At 41.6% G+C, this 25130-nt stretch overlaps 1 protein-coding gene across 1 annotated transcript in view; it reads right to left on the bottom strand.

Annotated features, from left to right (window-relative positions):
• Positions 1-10965: 10965 nt before the first annotated feature.
• The window catches only part of EAPP (E2F associated phosphoprotein), a 25880-nt gene continuing 11715 nt past the window's right edge, over positions 10966-25130 (bottom strand). The window contains exons 4-7 of the mRNA XM_063439999.1: positions 24898-24993; positions 23455-23575; positions 18424-18549; positions 10966-12391 (exon numbers count right to left, since the gene is read on the bottom strand). Coding sequence (XP_063296069.1) covers positions 12118-12391; positions 18424-18549; positions 23455-23575; positions 24898-24993 — 617 coding nt within the window. The 3' untranslated portion in view covers positions 10966-12117. The remainder of the gene's footprint in view (positions 12392-18423; positions 18550-23454; positions 23576-24897; positions 24994-25130) is intronic.

The raw sequence follows: 25130 nt of genomic DNA on the forward strand, positions 1-25130 counted from the left end.
CCTGGCCCAGTTAATTTTTTTCCCCTGCATTCTGTAGTTGGATAACCAAACAACACGTGCGCTGGAAAACGCCGGCCATCTTGTCTCCCGACAGCAGGCAGCAGGACTTTGTTGTCGAGTGTCTGGAACTAAAGTCGGACACTCAACCTCGCGAACACCGGTGATTTTAAACGAACGCCTGCTTCTATTCTTGACAAGCCAGTAGAGAGCTATTTGGTGAAAAGGTACGCACAAACATGAGGAACAATCGCTACCTATGAGCCAGGGGAGCCATTCAGTATTTTATTTGGGACACCTGAAAATGACCAACCGTTACTACATGGAACTATTCTGGGCTGCACACCTGTCAGTAATTATTCTGTGCTGTATGATGCTGAATGCTTATTACCTGACAGTATCTATTCCTCACTATATGATGATGCAAACCTGTCATTTGTTAGGTGTGCATTATCGTACAGCACAGAATTGTAACTGTCTGGTAACAGGTGTGCAGTATCATGCAGTAGAGAATAGTTACTGTCAGGTAATGGTTGTGTAGCATTATATAGCGCAGATTAGTAACTAAACTGTATGATGCTACTCTCAGTAACAATTCTGTGCTGTATGATGCTGCACAGCTTTTACCAGACAGTAACAATTCTCTCCTGCATGATACTGCACCCCTGTTATGTGACAGTAACTAACCTGTGCTGTATAATGCTGCACACCTAACAAATGACCGGTTTGCAGCATCATGTAGCGCAGAATAGCGGTCAGGTAATAAGCATTCAGTATCATTACTGACAGATTTGCAGCATCATACAGGACAGTAACGCTTCTGCACTGTATGATGCGGTACAACTATTAGTAATTATTTTGTGCTGCACGCTTATTACCGGACAGTAGCGATTCTGCACTATATATTGCTGCAAACCTGTCATTTGTCAGGTGTGCATCATCATAAAGTACAGACTAACTACTGTCCTGTATGATGTTGAACACCTGACCGTAACTACTATTGCATGATACTGCACACCTGTTAACAGACAGTAACAATTCTGTGCTGTATAATGCTTCGCACCTGTTACCTGTCAGTAACTATTCTGTGCTGTAACAGGTGTGCAGCATTATACAGTACAGAATCGTTACTGTCCTGTATATGATGCTGCACATCGGTCAGTAACTAATCTGTGCTGTATGATGCTGCACACCTGTTACAGCACAGAATAGTTACTGACAGGTAACAGGTGTGAAGCATTATACAGCACAGAATTGTTACGGTCTGTTAACAGGTGTGCAGTATCATGCAATAGTAGTTACAGTCAGGTGTTCAACATCATACAGGACAGTAACTAGTCTGCACTTTATGATGTTGCACACCTGTTACATGTCAGTAACTATTCTGTGCTGTATGATGCTGCACACCTGTTATCTGACAGTAACTATTTTGTGCTGTATGATGCTGCATACCGGTTTCCTATCGGAAACTATTCTGTGCTGTGACAGGTAAAAGGTATGCAGCATCATATAGCACAGAATAATTACCGTCAGGTAACAGGTGTGCAGCATCATACAGCACAGTAGTGTTACTATCAGGCAACAGGTGTGAAGCATCATACAGCACAGAATAGTTACTGTCCTGTACGATGCTGCACACCTGTCAGTAACTATTCTGTGCTGTATAATGCTGCACACCTGTTGCCTGACAGTAACTATTCTGTGCTGTAACAGGTGTGCAGCATCATACAGCACAGAATAGTTACTGTCAGGAAACAGGTGTGAAGCATCATACAGCACAGAATAGTTACTGTCCTGTATGATGCTGCACACCTGTCAGTAACTATTCTGTGCGATATGATGCTGCACACCTGTTACCTGACAGTAACTATTCTGTGCTTTAACAGGTGTGCAGCTTCATACAGCACAGAATAGGTACGGTCAGGCAACAGGTGTGCAGCATCTTACAGGACAGTAACTATTCTGTGCAGTATGATGCTTCACACCTGTTACAACACAGAATAGTTACTGACAGGTAACAAGTGTGCAGCATCATACAGCACAATATAGTTACTGTTAGGAAACAGGTGTGCAGCATCATACAGCACAGAATAGTTACTGTCCTGTATGATGCTGCACACCTGTCAGTAACTATTCTGTGCGGTATGATGCTACACACCTGTTACCTGACAGTACCTATTCTGTGCTGTATGATGCTGCACACCTGTTACCTGACAGTAACTATTCTGTGCTTTAACAGATGTGCAGCATCATACCGTACAGAATAGTTACTGACAGGTGAGCAGCATCATACAGGACAGTAACTATTCTGTGCTGTATGATGCTGCACACCTGTTGCCTGATAGTAACTATTCTGTGCTGTAACAGGTGTGCAGCATCATACAGCACAGTATAGTTACTGTCCTGTATGATGCTGCTCACCTGTCAGTAACTATTCTGTACGGTATGATGCTGCACATCTGTTAAAGCACAGAATAGTTACTGTCAGGTAACAGGTGTGCAGCATCATACAGCACAGAATAAGTACTGTCAGGTAACAGGTGTGTAGCATAGAATAGATACCGACAGGTAACAGGTGTGCAGCATAGAATAGTTACTGACAGGTAACAGGTGTGAAGCATCATACAGCACAGAATAGTTACTGTCAGGTAACAAATGTGCAGCATAGAATAGTTACTGACCGGTGTGAAGCATCATACAGCACAGAATAGTTACTGTCCTGTATGATGCTGCACACCTGTCAGTAACTATTCTGTGCTGTATGATGCTGCACACCTGTTACCTGACAGTAACTATTCTGTGCTTTAACAGATGTGCAGCATCATACCGTACAGAATAGTTACTGACAGGTGAGCAGCATCATACAGGACAGTAACTATTCTGTGCTGTATGATGCTGCACACCTGTTGCCTGATAGTTACTATCAGGCAACAGGTGTGCAGCATCATACAGCACAGTATAGTTACTGTCAGGTAAGAAATGTGCAGCATAGAATAGTTACTGACAGGTAACAGGTGTGAAGCATCATACAGCACAGAATAGTTACTGTCAGGTAACAAATGTGCAGCATAGAATAGTTACTGACAGGTGAGCAGCATCATACAGGACAGTAACTATTCTGTGCTGTATGATGCTGCACACCTGTTGCCTGATAGTAACTATTCTGTGCTGTAACAGGTGTGCAGCATCATACAGCACAGTATAGTTACTGTCAGGTAACAAATGTGCAGCATAGAATAGTTACTGACAGGTAACAGGTGTGAAGCATCATACAGCACAGAATAGTTACTGTCCTGTATGATGCTGCACACCTGTCAGTAAGTATTCTATGCTGCACATTTGTTACCTGACAGTAACTATACTGTGCTGTATGATGCTGCACACCTGTTACAGCACAGAATAGTTACTATCAGGCAACAGGTGTGCAGCATCATACAGCATAGTATAGTTACTATTAGGCAACAGGTGTGAAGCATCATACAGCACAGAATAGTTACTGACAGGTGTGCAGCATCATACAGGACAGTGACTATTCTGTGCTGTATGATGCTGCACACCTGTTACAGCACAGAATAGTTACTGACAGGTAACAGGTGTGAAGCATTATACAGCACAGAATAGTTACTATCAGCAGGGGTGTATCCTGGTTTTGTGCTGCCCTAGGCAGGACAAAACTCAGGCGCCCCCCTCACCCCCACCCCCACCCGCCACCCCCACCCAACCCTTCCACCGCCTTCTTAATACACACACACTGACAGATACGCATCCATTAGCTAACTGTTAGCTAATGGATGCGTATCTGTCAGTGTGTGTGTGTGAGTGTATGAGTGTGTCTGTTAGTGAGTGTGTCTGTTAGTGAGTGTGTCTGTTAGTGTGTGTATGTCAGTGTGTGTATGTCAGTGTGTGTATGTCAGTGTGTGTATGTCAGTGTGTGTGAGTGTCTGTTAGTGAGTGTGTCTGTTAGCTGCTAACAGACACACTCACACACTCACTAACAGACACACTCACACACTCACTAACAGACACACTCACACACACTGACATACACACACTAACAGACACACACAGTCAGACACACACTCTAACAGACACACTCTCACACACACACACTCTAACAGACAAACAGACACACTCACACTCACTAACAGACACACTCACACACACTCTCACACTCACTAACAGACACTCTCACACTCACTAACAGACACACTAACAGACACACTTAACAGACACACTCACACACACACACACTAACAGACACACTCACTCACATTAACTCATTTTTTTTTTTATTTACCCCCCCAGCCTCCTTACCTTTGGGAATGCTGGGGGGGTTCTCCCTCTCCCTGGGGTCTAGTGGGGCTGCCGGTCGGGCTGCTGGGCTGGTTGCTGGGCGGGCGGCTGGCGAGGGAGCACTTCCTCTGAGCTGTCTGCTCAGCTCCCTCGCGCGCCGCAGAGTGAGGCTGGGAGGCGGAGCCGGAATATGACGTCATATTCCGGCTCCCAGCCTCACTCTGCGGCGCGCGAGGGAGCTGAGCAGACAGCTCAGAGGAAGTGCTCCCTCGCCAGCCGCCCGCCCGCCCAGCAACCAGCCCAGCAGCCACCAGCCCAGGATGTCTGTTAGCCGCAAGGCTAACAAGGCATTTGCCCTGGGCGTTTGGGGGCGGCTTTTTTTGCCGCCCCCTGGAAAATGCCCCCCAAGGCAAATGCCTTGTTTGCCTCGCGGCAAATACGCCCCTGACTATCAGGCAACAGGTGTGTAGCATCATACAGCATAGTATAGTTACTATTAGGCAACAGGTGTGAAGCATCATACAGCACAGAATAGTTACTGACAGGTGTGCAGCATCATACAGGACAGTAACTATTCTGTGCTGTATGATGCTACACACCTGTTACCTGTCAGTAACTATTCTGTGCTGTAACAGGTGTGTAGCATCATACAGCACAGAATAGTTACTGTCCTGTATGATGCTGCACACCTGTCAGTAAGTATTCTATGCTGCACATTTGTTACCTGACAGTAACTATACTGTGCTGTATGATGCTGCACACCTGTTACAGCACAGAATAGTTACTATCAGGCAACAGGTGTGCAGCATCATACAGCATAGTATAGTTACTATTAGGCAACAGGTGTGAAGCATCATACAGCACAGAATAGTTACTGACAGGTGTGCAGCATCATACAGGACAGTGACTATTCTGTGCTGTATGATGCTACACACCTGTTACAGCACAGAATAGTTACTGACAGGTAACAGGTGTGAAGCATCATACAGGACAGTAACTATTCTGTGCTGTATGATGCTGCACACCTGTTGCCTGATAGTAACTATTCTGTGCTGTAACAATCAGGCAACAGGTGTGCAGCATCATACAGCATAGTATAGTTACTGTCAGGTAACAGATGTGCAGCATCATACAGCACAGAATAGTTACAGTCCTGTATGATGCTGCACACCTGTCGGTAACTAATCTGTGCTGTATGATGCTGCACACCTGTCAGTAACTAATCTGTGCTGTACACCTGTTGCAGCACAGAATAGTTACTGTCAGGTAATAGGTGTGCAGCATCGTACAGCACAGAATTCTTACTGTCCTGTATGTTGCTGCACACCTGTCAGTAAGAATTCTGTGCTGTATGATGCTGCACACCTGTTACCTGACAATAACTAATCAGGTGTGCAGCATCATACAGCACAGAATAGTTACTCTCGGGTAACAGGTGTGTAGCATCATACAGGACAGTAACTATTCTGTGCTGTATGATGCTTCACATCTGTTTCCTGTCGGTAACTATTCTGTGCAGTGACAGGTAACAGGTATGCAGCATCATACAGCACAGAATAGTTACTGTCCTGTATGATGCTGCACACCTGACAGTAAGAATTCTGTGCTGTATGATGCTGCACACCTGTTTCCTGACAGTAACTATACTGTATCTTGCTGCACACCTGTCAGGTAACAGGTATGCAGCATCATACAGGACAGTAACTATTCTGTGCTGTATGATGCTGCATACCTGTTACCTTTCACTGCACAGAATAGTTACCGACAGGAAACAGATGTGAAGGATCATACAGCACACCTGCTTAGTTATTGTCAGGTAACAGGTGTGCAGCATCATACAGCACAGAATTCTTACTGTCAGGTGTGCAGCATCATACAGGACAGTAACTATTCTGTGCTGTATGATGCTTCACACCTGTTTCCTGACAGTACTTGGACTGTGCTGTATGATGCTGCACACCTGCTACCTGAAAGTAACTATTCTGTGCTGTATGATGCTGCACACCTGTTACAGTACAGAATAGCTACTGTCAGGTAACAGGTGTGCAGCATCATACAGGACAGTAACTATTCTGTGCTGTATGATGTTTCACACCTGCTACCTGACAGTTACTAACTATATTGTGCTGTATGATGCTGCACACCTGTTGCCTGACAGTAACTATACTGTGATCTGTGATGCTGCACACCTGTTACAGCACAGAATAGTTACTGTCAGGTAACAGGTGTGCAGCATCATACAGCACAGAATAGTTACACTCCTGTAACAGGTGTGCCCTAAATGAACATGTCTCTTTGCACATTACTAAAGCTTTACATCATCTATTAGTCTCATAGTTTATCCCCTGTACATTCATTTGTATGGAAGTGCTGATGTATATTTGAGTATTGGGTGTTTAATGTTCATGTTTAAACGGAATATGTCACCTGGTTCAGAAATTGAATCTCTGTCTTGTGGTATCAACACTGTTATTCAGTAAAGTGATTTGTCAAGAATTCAAAGTGAATTTCATACATAAGATGTCAGATTTATACATCCAATCATCAATTCTCTGTTTTACGGATTATTTTATACCTTATTTCTTTAGAATTCTTCTAACAATCTGTACCTAGCACTGTTGCATAACATTGTTACTGGACAGGTGTATCCATCTATAACTAACAATTGTTCATTTAAAATTACAGGATCAATAATAATAAATCCAAAATTAGGTCAAATTAGCTAAATTGAAAATCTAACTTACAAAATTTGTATTTTTAATTTTAATTTTACTATTTTGGCCTAAAATGTAAAATTGGTTTTGAATTTATTGCGATTCATACGGACGCCATTCCAACAGTAGTGTTTTCTCCTCTATTATTAATAATTGAAGAGCCCCGCGGCCCAATGCATACCTTTATTCCTTTGGAACGCCAGTCCCACTAGTTAAAATAATCAATATGGCTGATCTCTGCCAATCCAATGCTTTCCCACAGGAAACCACTGAGGGCTAGTCAGCATGTGCGGCAATTAGCGTATGCTTATAGAGATGTGTTGACTGAATTCATCGCTGTGGAGACAGTTTGCCATCTCCATGCAGAGCGTGCAATTCCTGCAATTTTTGTTAAGCAGCCAGGAAGGACCTCTAGTGGCTGTTAGTCATACGCAGCAATGTAAACAATGCTCTCAGAAAAGGTAGTGGTTACATTGCAGTGACTGCAGGAACAGTCCTCTATAGCAGTGGTCCCCAACCCAGTCCTCGTGGACCACCAAAAGTCCAGGTTTTATGTATTTCCTTTTTTATTTAAATGGAGATACTGATAAAACCTGGACTGTTGGTGGTCCATGAGGACTAGGTTGGGGACCATTGCTCTATAGGCATCAGAACCAGTAAATTAGGCTGTAATGCATCTGGCTCCTTTAATGTCCCTTCAGAGTGATCCTTTAACCCCTTGAGGACACATGACATGTGTGACATGTCAGGATTCCCTTTTATTCCAGAAGTTTGGTCCTTAAGGGGTTAAACACCAAAACAACTTTTAGCTTAATGAAGCCGTGCCTCTGCAGTCTCACTAATCAATTCAATTAAATTTAAGGGTTAAATCACTTTGTTTATGCAGCAATTACTCACAGCTTGCATGAAAAAAAAAAGTTTACATTTTCAATCAGATCTTACAGCACTGTGTTTTACTTTAGAAGTATTTTTTTTTTTCTGCTTTGTCAGTTGTACTTAAAATCATATGCAGGAGGATTTTACAGGCTACTAACAGAGCAGGAGATAAATACATTCTAAATTTAAAAAAATCTTTGCAATAAGCTAAACAATTTAGATTTAATCACGACGTGTGTGGTGGAAGCTATGTAAGTCTCAGCCAGGGGAGGTTTTAGCTAGGGCTGCATAAACAAGTGATTGAACTCCTAAATGGCAGATAAATGAGTAGTGAGACTGTAGGGACATGATCTATACTCCCAAACCATCACATTAAGCCCAAGTTGCTTTGGTTTTGTAGAGTGTCCCTTTAAGAGTGCTTTTCAAGTCATGGTCGGTTCAGATGGTAACAAAAGTATCCACCAGCAATTTTAAGTAAATGATCAAATATCCCAGAAAGCAGGGACGGCCAAAAGACAGATCCCCACCTGATGCAGAAACACAACTCCCATGATGCTGTCACAGCCTTAAGCCTGACAAAGCATCATGGGAAAAATAGTTTGACAACAGTTGGGGATCTACAGTCTACCTGCATTGGCAACAGAGCATTCGCTACACTTCATAAAGTAACTTAAAAGAAAAAGGGTGAAGTAGAGGGAAAATTTAAAAATCACACCTGCAATAAACGATTAAAGTTTTATAACAGAATCTAGACACGTGCACAGATCTGTTCTAGGTGGTGTTAACAAATCAATTTCCTTTCAATCTACGCACGAACGAATCGATCCATCTGGCATTTACCTGTGGAGTCTTAATCGATCGAATAGGACTCCACAGGTAAATCATGGATGGACGATTCACTTTGTAGATTAAAAGGAATTTGATTAGTTCGGATTAGCAAAAATGCATTTTTGCACAAGTCTTATAGAATATGAAGTTATGTGTTGCTGTTTTATGGAAAGATATCTACACCCAAAATAAAATCCGTTTTAAAATATATTTAATAGGAGCAGCAATTTGGATCACACTATAGCAGATACCAAAGCTAAAATATACTGCCCAATAAATTGATTCTAAATGTTAAATAATTGTATGCTGATGTGTGACCAGTAGGCCCATGCTACTATATGGATTGTATTGTTCAAGCATACTCTACGTAGAGTGCCATTTGCCCATTGTTATAATGAATGATGAGTCAATAAGCCACGTCTACCCCTGTAATCCTGCAGCTACTATTGTTTCCTTCCCCCTTTACGTTGGTGTAAAAGCATTGCAGACAGTGCATTTTCAATACTATCTTACCATAACACAGGCTCTCAATTAGGAAGATCAGTGCAGTAAAATGAGGGAAAAGCAGTTTCTTACAGTGATTGTCAGTCCAGACAACAGAAACAAGCAAATAAAAGTGCTCTCTCGCATTCCGAGCACAATGCAGATGGCAGAACGCGGCGGTTTAAGACTGGCAATAATTAAAATCTAATTAAGCAGATCTGTTCTTGTTAAGTCTCCTGCTTGCATTCTTTGGGATGCAGTCATTGTTCTCAAACTGTGGTGCTGATTAGTAGCAAAGCTTCTCGTCTGAATTAATTAGTGCTCCTGAGCTTAAATTTTGTTCCGAAATCTGAATTAGAATACAATTAAAAACAATCACTTGTGCTCCAAAAACCAAATACATTTAACACAGTACAGGGGGGAGGCAGATTCACCATGTTTTCCTGGACATATATTTTTTTTCAGAATATTTGGCAGTACATGGGCAGCACTGCTCTGCAGTATGTAGAATTAATCTGCTTCAGGAAGGAACACACTGCCATAATTTAAAGAATTTATACCTACAGCACATGCGTTCTATATACTACGAGGCAGCATGGGTTTTTCCATAATCATGAGGAGGTGACATGTGTCTAGTAAGATAGTGGAGTCCTAGCACCATAACCACTACAGTGTGCTGCACTGGTTATGGTGCTTAGAGTATCTTTCTAAATCCCTTTACAGCAGAACTTGGTTTACAGTAGGAGTTTCAGTGAGTTGGAATTCAGTTCATAAAGATAAAAAATAAAGTTAAAAAAAAAAAGTCAAATCCATCCTAAATAACTGTACGCTTACATAGCACCTAAGTGAATGACTTGTAGACTTCCTAATTAGTTGGGTGTATGAATGCCACCTTGTGTTTCAGAGCTGCAGTAATATTACGGCAGTACAGTAACTAGCAAGAATGAAATATTTTATAATAGGGGGGAGATGACAGACTTAAATGCTGCAAACTATCTTTAAATCCCTCTTGCAAAAACCTATACCGAATTGCGCACGCTAAAAGATATACATTTATATTTTTTGGCCAAAAGGGTATGAAATATACACATATATCTACTTGTAAGAGCCGTGTGGTGTGAGTGTTCCCTGCTTGGCACAGAGCTGTACCCACACCCTCATTTTCAGCAATCGTGTTGCCAAAGATTAAAAGAGAGACTCTTTTTTGGAGTTTGACAAAAACATGCATTTGCCAACCACTGCAATTAGAAACTGTGTGGTAGGTAAAGCCCAAGTGTTTTACTGTTTGGCATATAATCTAGAAGGATTATGGTACCATTAAAATGATCTGTTGTGGTTATGTTGCTTTAAGCGCATTTGAAAACAGCGGAATATATTCATTTATTTTTAAAGGAAAACTATGCCGGGTTATTGACTAAACCAAGACAGAGGAATTAAATTAGGCCAAAATAGTGAATCTGAACTGGGAGAAAAATATATATATTTTTTTCTCCAAATCTAATGTTCCAGTTATTTTGGCTGCAGTTTCCTGGTTTAGGGAATTAGCCACCTAACTGGGATGGAGTACTGAGATTAGATTTGCACATTTTCAGACATGCATGAGAATACATAGACATTTATCCTGACAATTCATAGTCATCAACAACAGCTGAAATCCATATGTCAGATTACTTTCATGTAATCCATGTGGGTTATTCACCAATTTAAAACTGTAGAGAACTGCAAGTTACAAATAGAACAGTAAAAAAATAAACAGACAAATCAAATAGTGGAGTTTGATCACTTTTCCATTTTTAGCTATTTGAGCTTAAAAGGTATGATGGCCTTGCCAATTCTTATTCCGTGAATAAGGGTGCATGTTAAAAACAAGACAGGAGGAAGGAAAACCAAAACACAAACCAATCGGTAACATGACTGCTTTAACATTTGTTTTTATGGCTTATATACAAGAATTTATAATGTACAAATGGATTATTCACATAGCATTTTTACATTGCTTTCTTCAACAAAGTATGATAAGCTGGGGGGAAAGAGCAGACATGTTTAACGAAAAGGACCACTCCTCGCCCACAATGCACTACAGCAAGCTGGGAGGGTAGTATCACAATTTAACTACAGTTTATAAAAAAGAGCCGCTTTCTATGGGAATTCAGCATTTTTCTCATTAAAATATGAAGTACCTCCATGGCTATCAGACAGATAGGGAGTTTTTTTTCTCTCTCTTTCCATTAGCTCCCCTGAGCTAACGGAAGTGGCAGGCGTGCTCTACTTGGGCGAGGATGATGCCATAGGCCTGCAGGTGGGACACCCTATGAGCTGAGCAGGAATCAGACCATCTTGACTTGTGTTGGCAAAATGGAGGAAGTAGCAGAGAAATTGCAGAATGAAGCTGAGAAACAAATGAATAGCATACCTCCAATTTTAAGAGCTTAAGATGTGGGTCCTTTTCTAGCTCAGCTCTATACATGGGGGTGGGGTTGTGTCGATTACATATTCTGGGGTTCGTTTTTTAGTTTTTTGCACATTTTTAATCTTTGAGTGTTTTCCAAAGAGATTCGGCTCCACCCAAAACAACCTTGACATCACTTGTATTCTGGCGCCCATTACCGCATTCCTCTGGAAGACCAGAACTGGAAAACGTTTTTTGGGGGGTTTAGGATTAGTTTTTGTGCAATGAGAAGGACTTAAAATTGTAAATATTATATATTGGGGCAGAAAGGTTAAAAAAAAAAAAAAATAACTAAAAATCTCATTTCAAGTGAAATAAAACAAGTTTGTACAGGCAGCTACAGATTATACAGCGGTGTCACTACTTTTCTACCTATAGATACATGTTATGATGGAAATCCAGCTTCTCAAACATTAATATGTCCGATCCTTGAACCTTAACCAGCCACTTACCCGGTATTGGCAGAAGTTTCACTCCCTAACAATGGCTAGCAATGACATTGAAGAAATGATACACTTCCTCTTTATCATAAACGGCCACTTCTGTGGAACACTCGGTACATTTTACCGGATGATACATTTCTTCTGGCTTGCTTTGTGTTTCCGTATCCATTGCAGGACGTTTCACCTTCTTGCTGTCACGTCGTCTTTGCTTTTTCATGGGTTGATCTGGGAATTTGAGAACTTCATCCTTGCTAACAGAGCAATTCATAACAAACATGGCTCTGTACTGGGTTCTGTAGGACTCGTGCCTAGAAAGAAATGGATTACATTGAGCATTAAACTGCTAACAAGATCGAAGTGGGGGAAAAAATAACATTTGTCAAGTTATTCGGAGCTAGATTTATGTAATGCAATGAAGAGAAAAAAAAAAAATATTGGGCAAGATGAATTTCATCCAATAAATTTGGTTTAAACCAGGGCTCGACAAATCCCAGGTCGCCATGACGACTAAATATTTTGCACTGGCGTCTGGGATGTGCCAGCTCTCTAATTTGTGTGGCCGCGGCCATCACAGGGAATATTGCAGGCGGCTGCCCACGGAAGCATGGAGGTGAGCGGCCGCCCGCGGGAGCAGTAATCTACAGCTGCTCACTGTTCCCTCGCACTGTGATGCCGGGAGCCGGAATATGACGTCATTCCGGCCCCGGCATCATTACAGAGCGCGAGCAGAGAGCAGCTGCAGGCAGAGTTCTGCTCCCTCGCACACAGGATGATGGCAGTGTCTGTATGTGTGTGTGAGAGCCTGTATGCGTGTGCAAGCCTGTCAGAGTGTGTGTATGTGTGTGAGTGTGTCTGTGCGTGCAAGCCTGTTGTCAGCGTGAGTGTTATGTACCTGCCCCCTCCGATAGTTTTTACTCACCTTTCCCCTCTACAAGGAGCAGAGCTTGGAGATACTGAACCTGGGTGCTGCAGCAGTGACCCAGGACTCTCTAGTGACAGTCTGAGTGACTGTCACTAGAGGTGTTGCTAAGCAACAATGTAAATTCTGCCTTTTCCCAGAAAAGGCAATGTTTACACTAAAACGCCTGCAGGGACAGGCTATAGACACCAGAACAACTGCATCAAGCTGTAGTGGTTCTGGTGACTATAGTGTCCCTTTAAGAATTGCATTTTCTTGTTGAAAATGACTGGCTCCTAGCTTGTTTAGCTGGCTCCTAGATTCCAAACAAATTTGTCAAGCCCTGGTTTAAACAAAAAACCACAACACTAATAAAGTTACTGGTTACTAGATAGCTCCAATATTTAATAGACTTAGGTGGGATTGCAATACGTAAATTTACAATAAAAGGGAGTGAAGATTCTCTGGATCAGTAGGAATACTTGCTCATGCCATGGACTTTAACCCTTTAGTGACCAGACCTCTTCAATTTTCTTACCGTTAAGGACCAGGGCTCTTTTTAAATTTCTTGGGTTAAACATTTTCCTCTTACGCATTTACTGTACCCACACATATTATATACCGTTTTTCTCGCCATTAAATGGTCTTTCTAAAGATACCATTATTTTCATCATATCATATAATTAAACCATTAAATTTTTTTTATACAATGATGAAATTTAAAACAAACACACACTTTTTCTAACTTTGACCCGCAAAATCTGTTACGCATCTACAACCGTCAAAAATCACACGTGCTAAATAGTTTCTACATTTTGTCCTGAGTTTAGAGATACCCATTGTTAACATGTTCTTAGCTTTTTTTGGAAAGTTGTAGGACAATAAGTACAAGTAGCACTTTGCTATTTCCAAACCATTTTTTTCAAAATTAACGCAACACTATCGGTCAGGAATCTCTTCACAAAGAAGACAACCTAAACTTGGGGTATTTTGACTCTTTTCATGCAGCCATTTTACCACCAATCTATGCCAAATTAAAATAATAATTGGTGATTTTATTGACACACATAGCAATTTAAGAATACATGTACAGAGAACTTTAAGGGTTACAGCCAAAGAACACCCCAATATGTGTTCAGCAACATCTCCTGAGTACAGCGATACCACCCATGTATAGGTGTGTCGGGTTCTCTGGGGGCTAAAAGACCTTATTTGGAGGGTGTGCATTCCAGTTTTCCGAACTTGGAATTTGCACAGCTGGTCATCATGCACCCATTTTTGCTGGACAATGTAATTTACCCCCATAAAACCATATCGTTTTTAAAGTAGGCAACCCACGGTATTCAAAATTAGGTATGTCCACTCTTTTTTAGTAGGACATACCCCATTTGCAATACCTTGGGTTTTCTACCTTTAAAATGGTAATTTGGCAAATTTTAATGAAAAAAAAAAAAATGAAATGGGCAAGCCTTATATTTGACACTGTAACTTTCAAAAACATTAGAAAACCAGTACATAGGGGGGTACAGTTGTACTCTGGAGACTTTGCTGAACACATGAATGTTTCAAAACAGTAAAACATATCACAAAAATGATCTAGTCGGTGAAAGTGCAGTTTTTGTTTTTTAAAAAAAAAAAAAATTCTAGCTTTGGCCAGCATTCATGACTACTACAAAAGACTGGACATACCCCCATTTTGAATACACTGGGATGTCTACATTTGCAAATAGTATGCCAGGATGGGGTTAATTCACATTCATGGGCTACCATATGGTCTCAAAAGGCAACACAGACCCAGCAGACTAATCTGGCAAACTGAATTGGGCAAGCCCTATATTAACCCTGTAACTTTCCAGGACACTAAAAAAGTACCCCCCATGTACAGGTTTCATGCTCGAGAGACTTCGCTGAACACAAATATTAGTTTTTTCAAAACCAAGAAAGAAAAAGAAAAAAAAAAAACACCACAGTGATAGTCAGTGAAAGTGAAGTTTTTTGCATTTTTCACACACAAACGGCACTTTTACTGATGATACCATTGTTGTGATACGTTTTACTGTTTTGAAACACTCATTTGCGTTCAGCAAAGTCTCTCGAGTAGAACTGTTTTTTTAGTGTTTTTTGAAAGTTACAGGGTCAAATATAAGGCTTGCCCATTTCATAATTTTCATTGAAATTTGCCAAATTGATAATGTTACCTTTGAGACCGTATGGTAGCCCAGGAATAAAATTTCCCGCCATGATTGCAAGAGTAGACAACCCAAGGTATTGCAAATAGGGTAGGTCCAGTTTTTTTCTAGTAGCCACTTAGTCACAAACTATTCATATTAGTTTTTTGCTTTTTTTCCCCACACACAAACAAATATAAATGCTAACTTTGGCCAGTGTTTGTGACTAAGTGGCTACTACAAAAGACTGGACATACTCCATTTTGAAAACCCTGGGCTGTCTACTTTTTCAAATGGTATGTCATGGTGAGGTTAATTTTCATTTCTGGGCTGCCACATCGTCTCATAGGCAACATAGCCAATCAGGTAAATAGCAAATTTATAAAAACAGAAATTGGCAGATCTTATGTTTGACCCTGTACCTTTCCAAATCACCATAAAACCTATACTTGTGATTTAGCGTTTGCATACGCTTGAGACCCTGTACTGCAGCACTTCTGTCGGAGCAAAATTGAAAAATAAAAGAATTTTACATTTATTTTTTTTATTTAATTTAAAAAAAAAAAAAAAACTACTTGAGGGGTAATGTTGTACTTGTGAGACATTACACACACGTTTTTATTTCCTATATATATGTATATTCTATTATAAAATAAAGAATTTTACAATATATTATATATATATGATTACATTATAAGTGTATTTATCTCAAAGTACACTTATAATGCAAATATATATAAATATATATATATATATATATATATATATATATATATATATATATATATATATAAATATAAATAATATATTATAAAATTCTTTAATAATAATATATGATTTTTCATGTTAGGTGCCTGGGGGCTGCCTGATTGCTCAGGCAGTCCCCCTGCTGGCACTCCATAGACTTCCATTGCGGTCATGTGATCATGGTGATTACATGCCCCTGGAGGGCCGGAGAGGACGGAGCTGCAGCAGGGAGATTGCTGGGATCTCGGGCAGTCCCCCTAGACCGGGCTCGCCGGTCCAGGTGAGTACCCAGGTCATTTTAGCCGCGGACGTGCAGGGTACGTCCGCGGTCATCAACTGCTTTTTTTGTCGGACGTAACCTGCATGTCCGAGGTCGGGAAGGGGTTGATCAATTGGAACTCTGTATTTCTCCTTATCTCCACCTAGGTGTTGAGGAGCTCCAATGAACAAAACCACAATGGAAGGTTCAAAGGGACTTCGGAGTTTCAATAGGTGGTACAATTGATGATATAGAATAGGAAACAGAGGTGGTCTTATAAGTATTATCCAATAATAACATAATAAGTCTATCTTAACCTATATTAACCTATAGCTAACTTGCAAGAGTGCTGGGGGAGGGGGGAGTAATCTTTATCCTCAGGTTACCATATATGGTCAAGCCTTGCACCAAGCTAGGTTTCAAATTAACTACGCGGTTAGAAATAGAGAAGTCACTGCTTGCTTACAAATAGATATGTTTCCATGTAGCTAGAAATACACAAGTAAAACAAAACAGGAAATAAGACCAACGCCCTGAGACAGAAAAGTTTGTAGCTCTGTGTCTAGGGGGATATTCACCAAGCATTGTATAGATATGGTGTTTATTCCCAACAGGGAGCTATATAGCGGTATTTTGGTATACTTAAATAAAGCAATCCCACATAAAAAAAAAGGTACCAAATTAGGGCGTCATCTACTACACAGCTGAAAGATCGTAAACCCCCCCCCCCCCCCAAACTACAGAACACATAATTTAATTAGTTTTCATTAAAAGGACCGCTATAGACACCCAGACCACTTCAGCTTAATGCCAGGTCCAGCTAGGGTTAACCCTTTTTTTCTATAAACATAGTTTGAGAAACTGCTTTGTTTATATTAGGGTTAATCCAGCCTCTAGTGTCTCACTGACAGCCGCTAGAGGCGCATCTGCGCTTCTTACTGTGATTTACACAGTGAGAAGACACTAGCGTCCATTGGAAAGCATTGAGAATGCTTTCCTATGGACTGGCTGAATGCGTGCGCGGCTCTTGCCGCGCATTCAGCCGGTGACAGAAGAAGAGGGAGGAGAGGAGGAGGAGAGCTCCCCGCCCGGCGCTGGAGAAAGAGGTAAGTTTAACCCCTTCCTTTCCATCCAGCCCGGCGGGAGAGTTTGGGCACCCTCAGGGCACTATAGTGCCAGGAAAAAAAGAGTATGTTTTCCTGGCACTATAGTGTTCCTTTAAGCAAGTCATCCGTTCTACTCTTTTCAGCCTGGAGTAGTTTGTTCTGTTTAACTAGATTTTTTAGAATCTAGATTTATACAATCAAACACCAGTACTGACGTATGGCAAATAGTACAGCGCTGTAGAGGTTTATCGGCAAACTGCACTGGAACGCATTCTATTTCCTATATTACACTGTGATCTCTTGTCTAGAGATAAAACAATAACCATTCCAATTTATATTGAGTGTTTTTCAAGTCATGTCTGCCCTCTAGTGAGGTCTCATGGACAATATTCCAAGGCTCAACTGCATCATCACAGCGAGTGTGATTTCAAAGGCACACTCCAAGTATAGTAACACTGGGTGAATGTGGTGTAAACAGTCTGTGGATGACTCTTTAATTCAAGCAGTTTGACAAAAACCCACAGCTCTCTTGGCACCACTAGGCCGGGATAAAACAGAAGAATTGAGAAATCGTCCAAACTCGGCTGACAATGATAGACTTGGCATCAGGCTAATCTGCAGCCAGTGCTTGCAGTCTGCATCGTCTGCTTTACCCAAGCAGCAGCTGACGGGCTGAAAAAGCCATGGATTTGTTAAATGGCTCGAAAGTGGTTTGACACGCAAAGACTCTGCATCATATTAAGATGGCGCTGTTTCCACTCACAGGTGCTTTCCCTCTCCTATGAATTTTTTTTTTTTTTTTAAGAAATTCAAGTATATTCATAAGTTTCACCCAAGAATTCCTAGCTTTGCTATAAAGATCTCTAATGGCTGTTGTAAATGAGAATTGCAAGGGTATTAAATAAAGTGGAGACTACTAGTGCTACTCTTTAACCCCTTAAGGACCAAACTTCTGAAATAAAGGGAATCATGACATCTCACACATGTCATGTGTCCTTAAGGGGTTAAGGGTCAGTCTGAACACCATAACCACTACATTTCACTGTATTAAATACGGTGTTTAGAGTGTTCCTTTACTCAAACTTGCTAGTCATGTGCCAAGAGTCACTAATTTGTGAACACAGTTTGACTTTGACCAGCAGCAAATGGTGATTTAACTGACCTCTGGCAGTCCAAGCACAATGTTATCATACAGGCAGGGCAATTCAAGACAGCATCACTGTTGGGTATGGCTTGATTCTTGGCCTGTTGCCGGCCAGATGTTTTGGGGTTCTTCATGTTCCGGTACCTGAGATGGATAAGAAAACATATTACATAATTACAAAAGCACGTTCAGCAGTGATATCAGGTTTCAAACTGTAGTGCAGGGGTAGATTAACCAGTTTGCAAATAAATCACAGTTTTGTTTTTTTTATATAATCACAAAGTATAAAAAATAAAATAAAATGAACACAATGCAATATTGTAATCATTTTGTTTGAGGTTAACAAAACACATGCAGCCTATCCAGGTTACATTCACACCAACACTATAAGAGTGCTCATATAAAATGAAATGTCCCCTTGGATCCAGTGTTAACCTATTTTAAGCTTGGTGCTTTTGTTTGGAGTATTGCAAATTACCAATAAAAATTATGTTTGTTTTAAGTATGTACTTTATTGTATTTGTTTCCCCACTTGTGTGGTCATCTCTTCCATGATTTGTAATACAGGTTTTCTGCGTATAAACACATTACACTGCAGCTGTAAATCTGGGTACAGGATATGTGCCAATGGAGAAGGTACATGCCCATTAAGGTTTCTAAAATGTGCCTGTCCCATTTGAGATACGTAGCTGCAAACTTTGAGATTGTCCATTCTCCTCTCCTCCCGGTGTACACCGGCAGCCTGTATTACATGGGTAAAGCTTTCAGGCACAGAGAGTTTCCCAATATAGGCATAACCATGTGATTTTTATTTTATTTTGTATGTGCAACTGCTCAATGTATTTTGAAGTTTGTCCACTTGCACCTATGGTTTATTTTAACAAAAAAAAAGAAAAAGAAAAAAAAAAGCTCCCTGCTGTACATTTTGTAGAACGATTAGGTATCCATGGATCCAGACCAGAATCCAGAAGTTTTTTGGGGGATGAATCACTTATTCATATCAAAGGGCAGCCCTATACTATAATGCCTCCAAATACTGCAGCTGGGAAATAAACCCTTCAAACAGGAATCCTGCATCATACAAAACGTGCCACAGTTAAGGTCATCACCTTTCATGTGCTGCCCAACAACATTCAGGAAAAAAACAAAAACAATCTGGATCGGACAACCCTACCTCCCATTTAATTTATTGGGTAGAATTGTGAAATAAAATATGTGTAGCCAACTTCAAGAGATCTATTTTATGAAGAGATCTATTTTAGGAGTCGTTATATTGTGTATTGGGTCTTATGTGACAATATAATAACCATTAAATACAGTTAAAGGAACAGCGCACACACGAACTAAAATACAGTTTTACATTTAACAAGGCTAGTGACGGACACAGGCTGCATGAAAACAAAATGGTGTAATTTTCAATTAGATGTAACTGATTTTAAAAGTTTTTGTCTTCTGCACTGTAAATTGAGCTTTACATTACATACAAGAGGCTCCCCTGGAGCAAGCTACTCACATAATTTGCTATAAAGGAAGTGTAAACATTAGATGACCCTTTAAAGGAAGTGTTTATGTAAGCTGTGTGAGTCACATGCAGGGAGGTGTGACTAGGGCTGCACAAACAAAGCAATTTAACTCCTAAATGGCAAAGAATTGAGCAGTGAGGCTGCAGGGACAGGATCTATACACCAAAACTGCTTCATTAAGCTAAAGTTGTTTTGGTGACTATAGTGTCCCTTTAAAGGTCTGTATTATCTGGTAACCACATGGAAAGGGCAATGACAATCCCTTGCAAATTAACTAAGGAGTTCTAAATATTGTGGGTAAAGAACAGTTTGAGTTTACAATGGAGGGGGGGGGGAGAGAGGGGCGGAGAAAGAGACTGTGTGTCACAATTCCTATTTTGGCAAATAAACCTCTCAAGTGCTTATAGTGGTTGAATAAACCTCACACCAAAGTACAATTTATGTGATCAAGACATGCTGGGCAGTACAGTATGAAAAAGCAATAAGGTGCTGCAACACAAAAAGTAGATGGCCACGAGATTTATTCCACCTGTGTGGAACCGGCAACATTTCGACCCAACCTCTGGATCTTGATCCTGCCTTGATAACAATAACCAAATGTGCAAGTGGTCACACCTCAAAATACACTGAACAAAAATTATAAACGCAACACTTGTTTTTGCCCCCATTTTTCATGAGCTGAACTCAAAGATCTAAGACATTTTCTATGTACACAAAAGACCTATTTATCTCAAATATTGTTCACAAATCTGCCTAAATCTGTGTTAGTGAGCACTTCTCCTTTGCTGAGATCCATCCACCTCACAGGTGTGGCATATCAAGATGCTGATTAGACAGCATGATTACTGCACAGGTGTGCCTTAGGCTGGCCACAATAAAAGGCCACTCTAAAATGTGCAGTTTTACTGTATCGGGGGGGGGGTCCGAAAACCAGTCAGTGTCTCCTTCGCATAGAGTAGATCAGGTTGTTGATTGCGGCCTGTGGAATGTTAGTCCTCTTCAATGGCTGTGCGAAGCTGCTGGATATTGGCAGAACCTGGAACGCGCTGTCGTAAATGCCGATCCAGAGCATCCCAAACATGCTTAATGGGGGACATGTTCGGTGAGTATGCTGGCCATGCAAGAACTGGGATCTTTTCAGCTTCCAGGAATTGTGTACAGATCCTTGCAACATGGGGCCGTGCATTTTCATGTTGCAACATGAGGTGATGGTCGTGGATGAACGGCACAACAATGGGCCTCAGGATCTTGTCACGGTATCTCTCTCAAAATGCCATCAATAAAATGCACCTGTGTTCGTTGTCCATTAACTTATGCCTGCCCATACCATAACCCCTCTGCCACTATGGCCACTCGATCCACAACGTTGACATCAGCAAACCGCTCACCCACACGCCACCATACACGCTGTCTGTCATCTGCCCTGTACAGTGAAAACCGGGATTCATCCATGAAGAGAACACCTCTCCAAAGTGTCAGACGCCATCGAATATGAGCATTTGCCCACTCAAGTCGGTTAAGACGACGAACTGCAGTCAGGTCGAGACCCCGATGAGGACGTCGAGCATGCAGATGAACTTCCCTGAGATGGTTTCTGACAGTTTGTGCAAATATTCTTTAGTTATGCAAACAGATTGTTGCAGCAGCTGTCCGGGTGGCTGGTCTCAGACAATCTTGAAGGTGAATATGCTGGATGTGGAGGTCCTGGGCTGGTGTGGTTACACGTGGTCTGCAGTTGTGAGGCTGGTTGGATGTACTGCCAAGTTCTCTGAAACGCCTTTGGAGACTGCTTATGGTAGAGAAATTAACATTCAATTCACGGGCAACAGCTCTGGTGGACATTTCTGCAGTCAGCATTCCAATTGCACACTTCCTTTAAAACTTGCGACATCTGTGGCATTGTGCTGTGTGATAAAACTGCACATTTTAGAGTGGCCTTTTATTGTGGCCAGCCTAAGGCACACCTTTGCGATAATAATGTTGTCTAATCAGCATCTTGATATGCCAGACATGTGAGGTGGATGGATTATCTCGGCAAAAGAGAAGTGCTCACTAACACAGATTTAGACAGATTTTTTAACAATATTTGGGAGAAATAGGCCTTTTGTGTATATAACAAATGTCTTAGATCTTGGAGTTCAGCTCATGAAAAATGGGGGCAAAAACAAAAGTCTTGCCTTTATAATTTTGTTTGCATACATTAAAAACCACATGGATACTATACTAATTTTGGCAAACACTTACCCATGTAATATAGCCCGGTGTGTATACGTTTAATTTTATTTTAAAGCGGCACTGTCATGCTGAACTTACCTTTCCCTAATCGCTTCCTCGTTCAGGATCTGTTCTTAATTTCTTCCGGTCTCCACTAGTTTTTAAATGTAAATGGGTGGGGGGGGTAGAACGACACCTATTGTCCTCCCTCCCCGGCACCCAACCCTGAGCGGCGGGTGGGGGCCCTAAATGTGTATGCGGGTACACCTATTGTCCTCACCCTGGTCCCCACCCATGGGCAACGGGTGGGGGCTAAATGTCAAAATAGGTGTCCCGTCTCCCCCCCCCCCCCCGCATCTCCCCCCCCCCCGCGCATCCCCCCCCCCCGCGCATCCCCCCCCTCCCGCGCATCCCCCCCCTCCCGCGCATCCCCCCCCTCCCGCGCATCCCCCCCCCACCCCCTCCCCCATTTTCAATTAGGGCCCCCACCCGCCGCTCATGGTGGGGGGACCTTATGTCCCCCATTTATTTGCATAGCCCTCACTTGTGGGACACAGGGGGGGGGGCGACACTATGTCCCCCCTGCTAGTTAATAGATACGCCATAGCAAGTATGATAATATGCCAAAATGGGGTCATATTGACTCCCATAGAGTGAGGGAGGACATGGGGGGGCTACGGAAGTGGCGGGGAGCACTGCTTCCTGACGCTTCTATTTTTACATTTTACAAGGAGGGAGCTGCGCACCTTGTAATAAACTGAACAAACGAACACCGATATTCAGTGTTTGTTAGTCTGAAATTTCTATTCATTCATTCATTCATCTTTCTGACGAATGAATAGACGAAATTCCCGTAGCGAATGCCCAAGTGTTTAACTGGGCATGCGCTGGAATTTCACAGCGCTATCTATTGTGGGCAGATGACGTGTCCCACAGAGACTTCATCTACCCGCACAAAGATGGCGGCGCCCAGAACCTAGGTAATATGGGGGGCTTAGGGGCATTGGGGGGAACAATTAGATGTAGTGGAGTCGGGAGGGGGGTAAAAAACAAAAACTGGATTCGGCAATGACAGTGCCGCTTTAAGCCTTATCAAGGCTTGGTAAAGACCCTGAGGTTGGGTCCACACAGGCGGAATAAGTCTCTTTGCCATCTACTGTGGTGTTGCGGCTTCTTATTGCTTTCTATATACTGTTTGCGAGATAAACTGGTAGGAGAACGTGGAGATTTGCACCCAAATCTTGAGTGGAGTGCTGCCCTCCCCATTAGCCTGGTATCATTATGCTGGGCAGTACAGATCTTCCGAGCTTACCGTCTTCTCCTGGCATCAACCCACTCCTGGTCCCGTTCATCCTCTTGTGGGTCATACAGAAGGTCATCATTGGTCAGTACTGGATGGTTTTTTCGCCTCGGCTTGATCTTCTTAACTGCAGCTAAAAAGGGGAGGGGGGAATTAATTACTAAGAAATGATGATTTAAGAGGATCTAGATCAGGCTTCCCCAAACTCCGGCCCTCCCAATGTTGCTGAACTACAACTCCCATGTTTTATGATTTCAGCCTATATTTCATTCATAGAATCATGGGAGTTGTAGTTCAGCAACATCTGGAGGGCCGGAGTTTGGGGAAGCCTGCTCTAGATCCACAAAATGTGTACAATTTTCAGCTAACTGTGCCGTGTGCTTACAGCTCTGCAGTTGTGACATAACTGCAATTTATACTTCTATTCCAACACGAATAGAGCTATTCATTAAACAAGGAACTGCAAATATATGGTTTAAATGATAAAATTCTGAATTATTGCTATATAGATCTAAAATGTACGATAGCCTGGTCAGGTGCCAGTTTGGTGAAAAACCCAGTGAGCTAGAATGTTGTTAGCACGGAGTAAAAAAAAATTCACGCTTGAAAAGTGAAATTTATTAACCATCTTACTAGCATGACATTCAATGTTCATTTTAATTTTCATAAGACAACTGGATGGTAGAAAGGGTTAACTCAATTATGGGGGTTCATACTACAATACATTCACAATCTTGTTGATTTATGGTGATGTACTTGTATTTTATACACCGGTCTTATTCTACAAATTAAAGAGTTTGAAATTAGTATGCATTGCATTTACAAATTAAGCTAGTTATACCATAAATATTGTACAGATCATCATTAAAAATATGTAACGATCATTTAACCCCCTTCATAGCAAGGTTTGTGTGAACCTCACTATATTGTGAAATCTAGAAGGTTTTGAATTACTTGATTAAAGGGATACTATAGTGCCAGGAATACAAAGCTGTGTTCCTGGCACTATCACTCCCCCTGCCTCCTTATCCCCCCCCCCGGGTAAATAAAGGGTTAAAAACCTATTTATTTACTTACCTGATCCCGGCGCCAATGTCCCTCGGCGCTGAGTCAATGCTCAACCCCCTCCAACATCTGGTGACAAGCTTTCCTAAGGGGAAAATTCTGACTCTGGAGATCCTCAGGCAGAGTGTGAGGACATCCATCGTCAGACACCGAACCAAAGGTCCGTTTCAATCCAGGAAGCCACTAGAGGCTGACTTAGTGCAGCAATGTAAACAATTGCAGTTTCTCTGGAACTGCATTGTTTAAAATTACAGCACTAGGTGCAAAAGGGACACTGCACCCAGACCACTTCAATGAGCTGAGTGTCCCTTAAGCGGATATCAAAATGCATTAGGCAAGGAAGAAACCAATGATCAGATCAAAAAAAGTGAACGTGATTTTTATATTTACCATTGCTGCTTTCATCTTCAGAGTCAGAATCAAAATATATATCATCGTAAAATTGCTGTGGTGTGCTCTCAGACGATGTGGTGGCAGCAGGCACATCTGGAATACATAGCACGTTTACAGTCAACATTTGGTAATGCCAAAATAAATACATCTTATCCTATGCAGCCCCCTTGATATTGTCATCATTACTTACAAGATACTTTGACGAAACAATACGAATACTAGGACAGATA

The sequence above is a fragment of the Pelobates fuscus genome, chromosome 13 (assembly GCF_036172605.1).
Source record: "Pelobates fuscus isolate aPelFus1 chromosome 13, aPelFus1.pri, whole genome shotgun sequence".
Classification (NCBI taxonomy): Eukaryota; Metazoa; Chordata; class Amphibia; order Anura; family Pelobatidae; genus Pelobates; species Pelobates fuscus.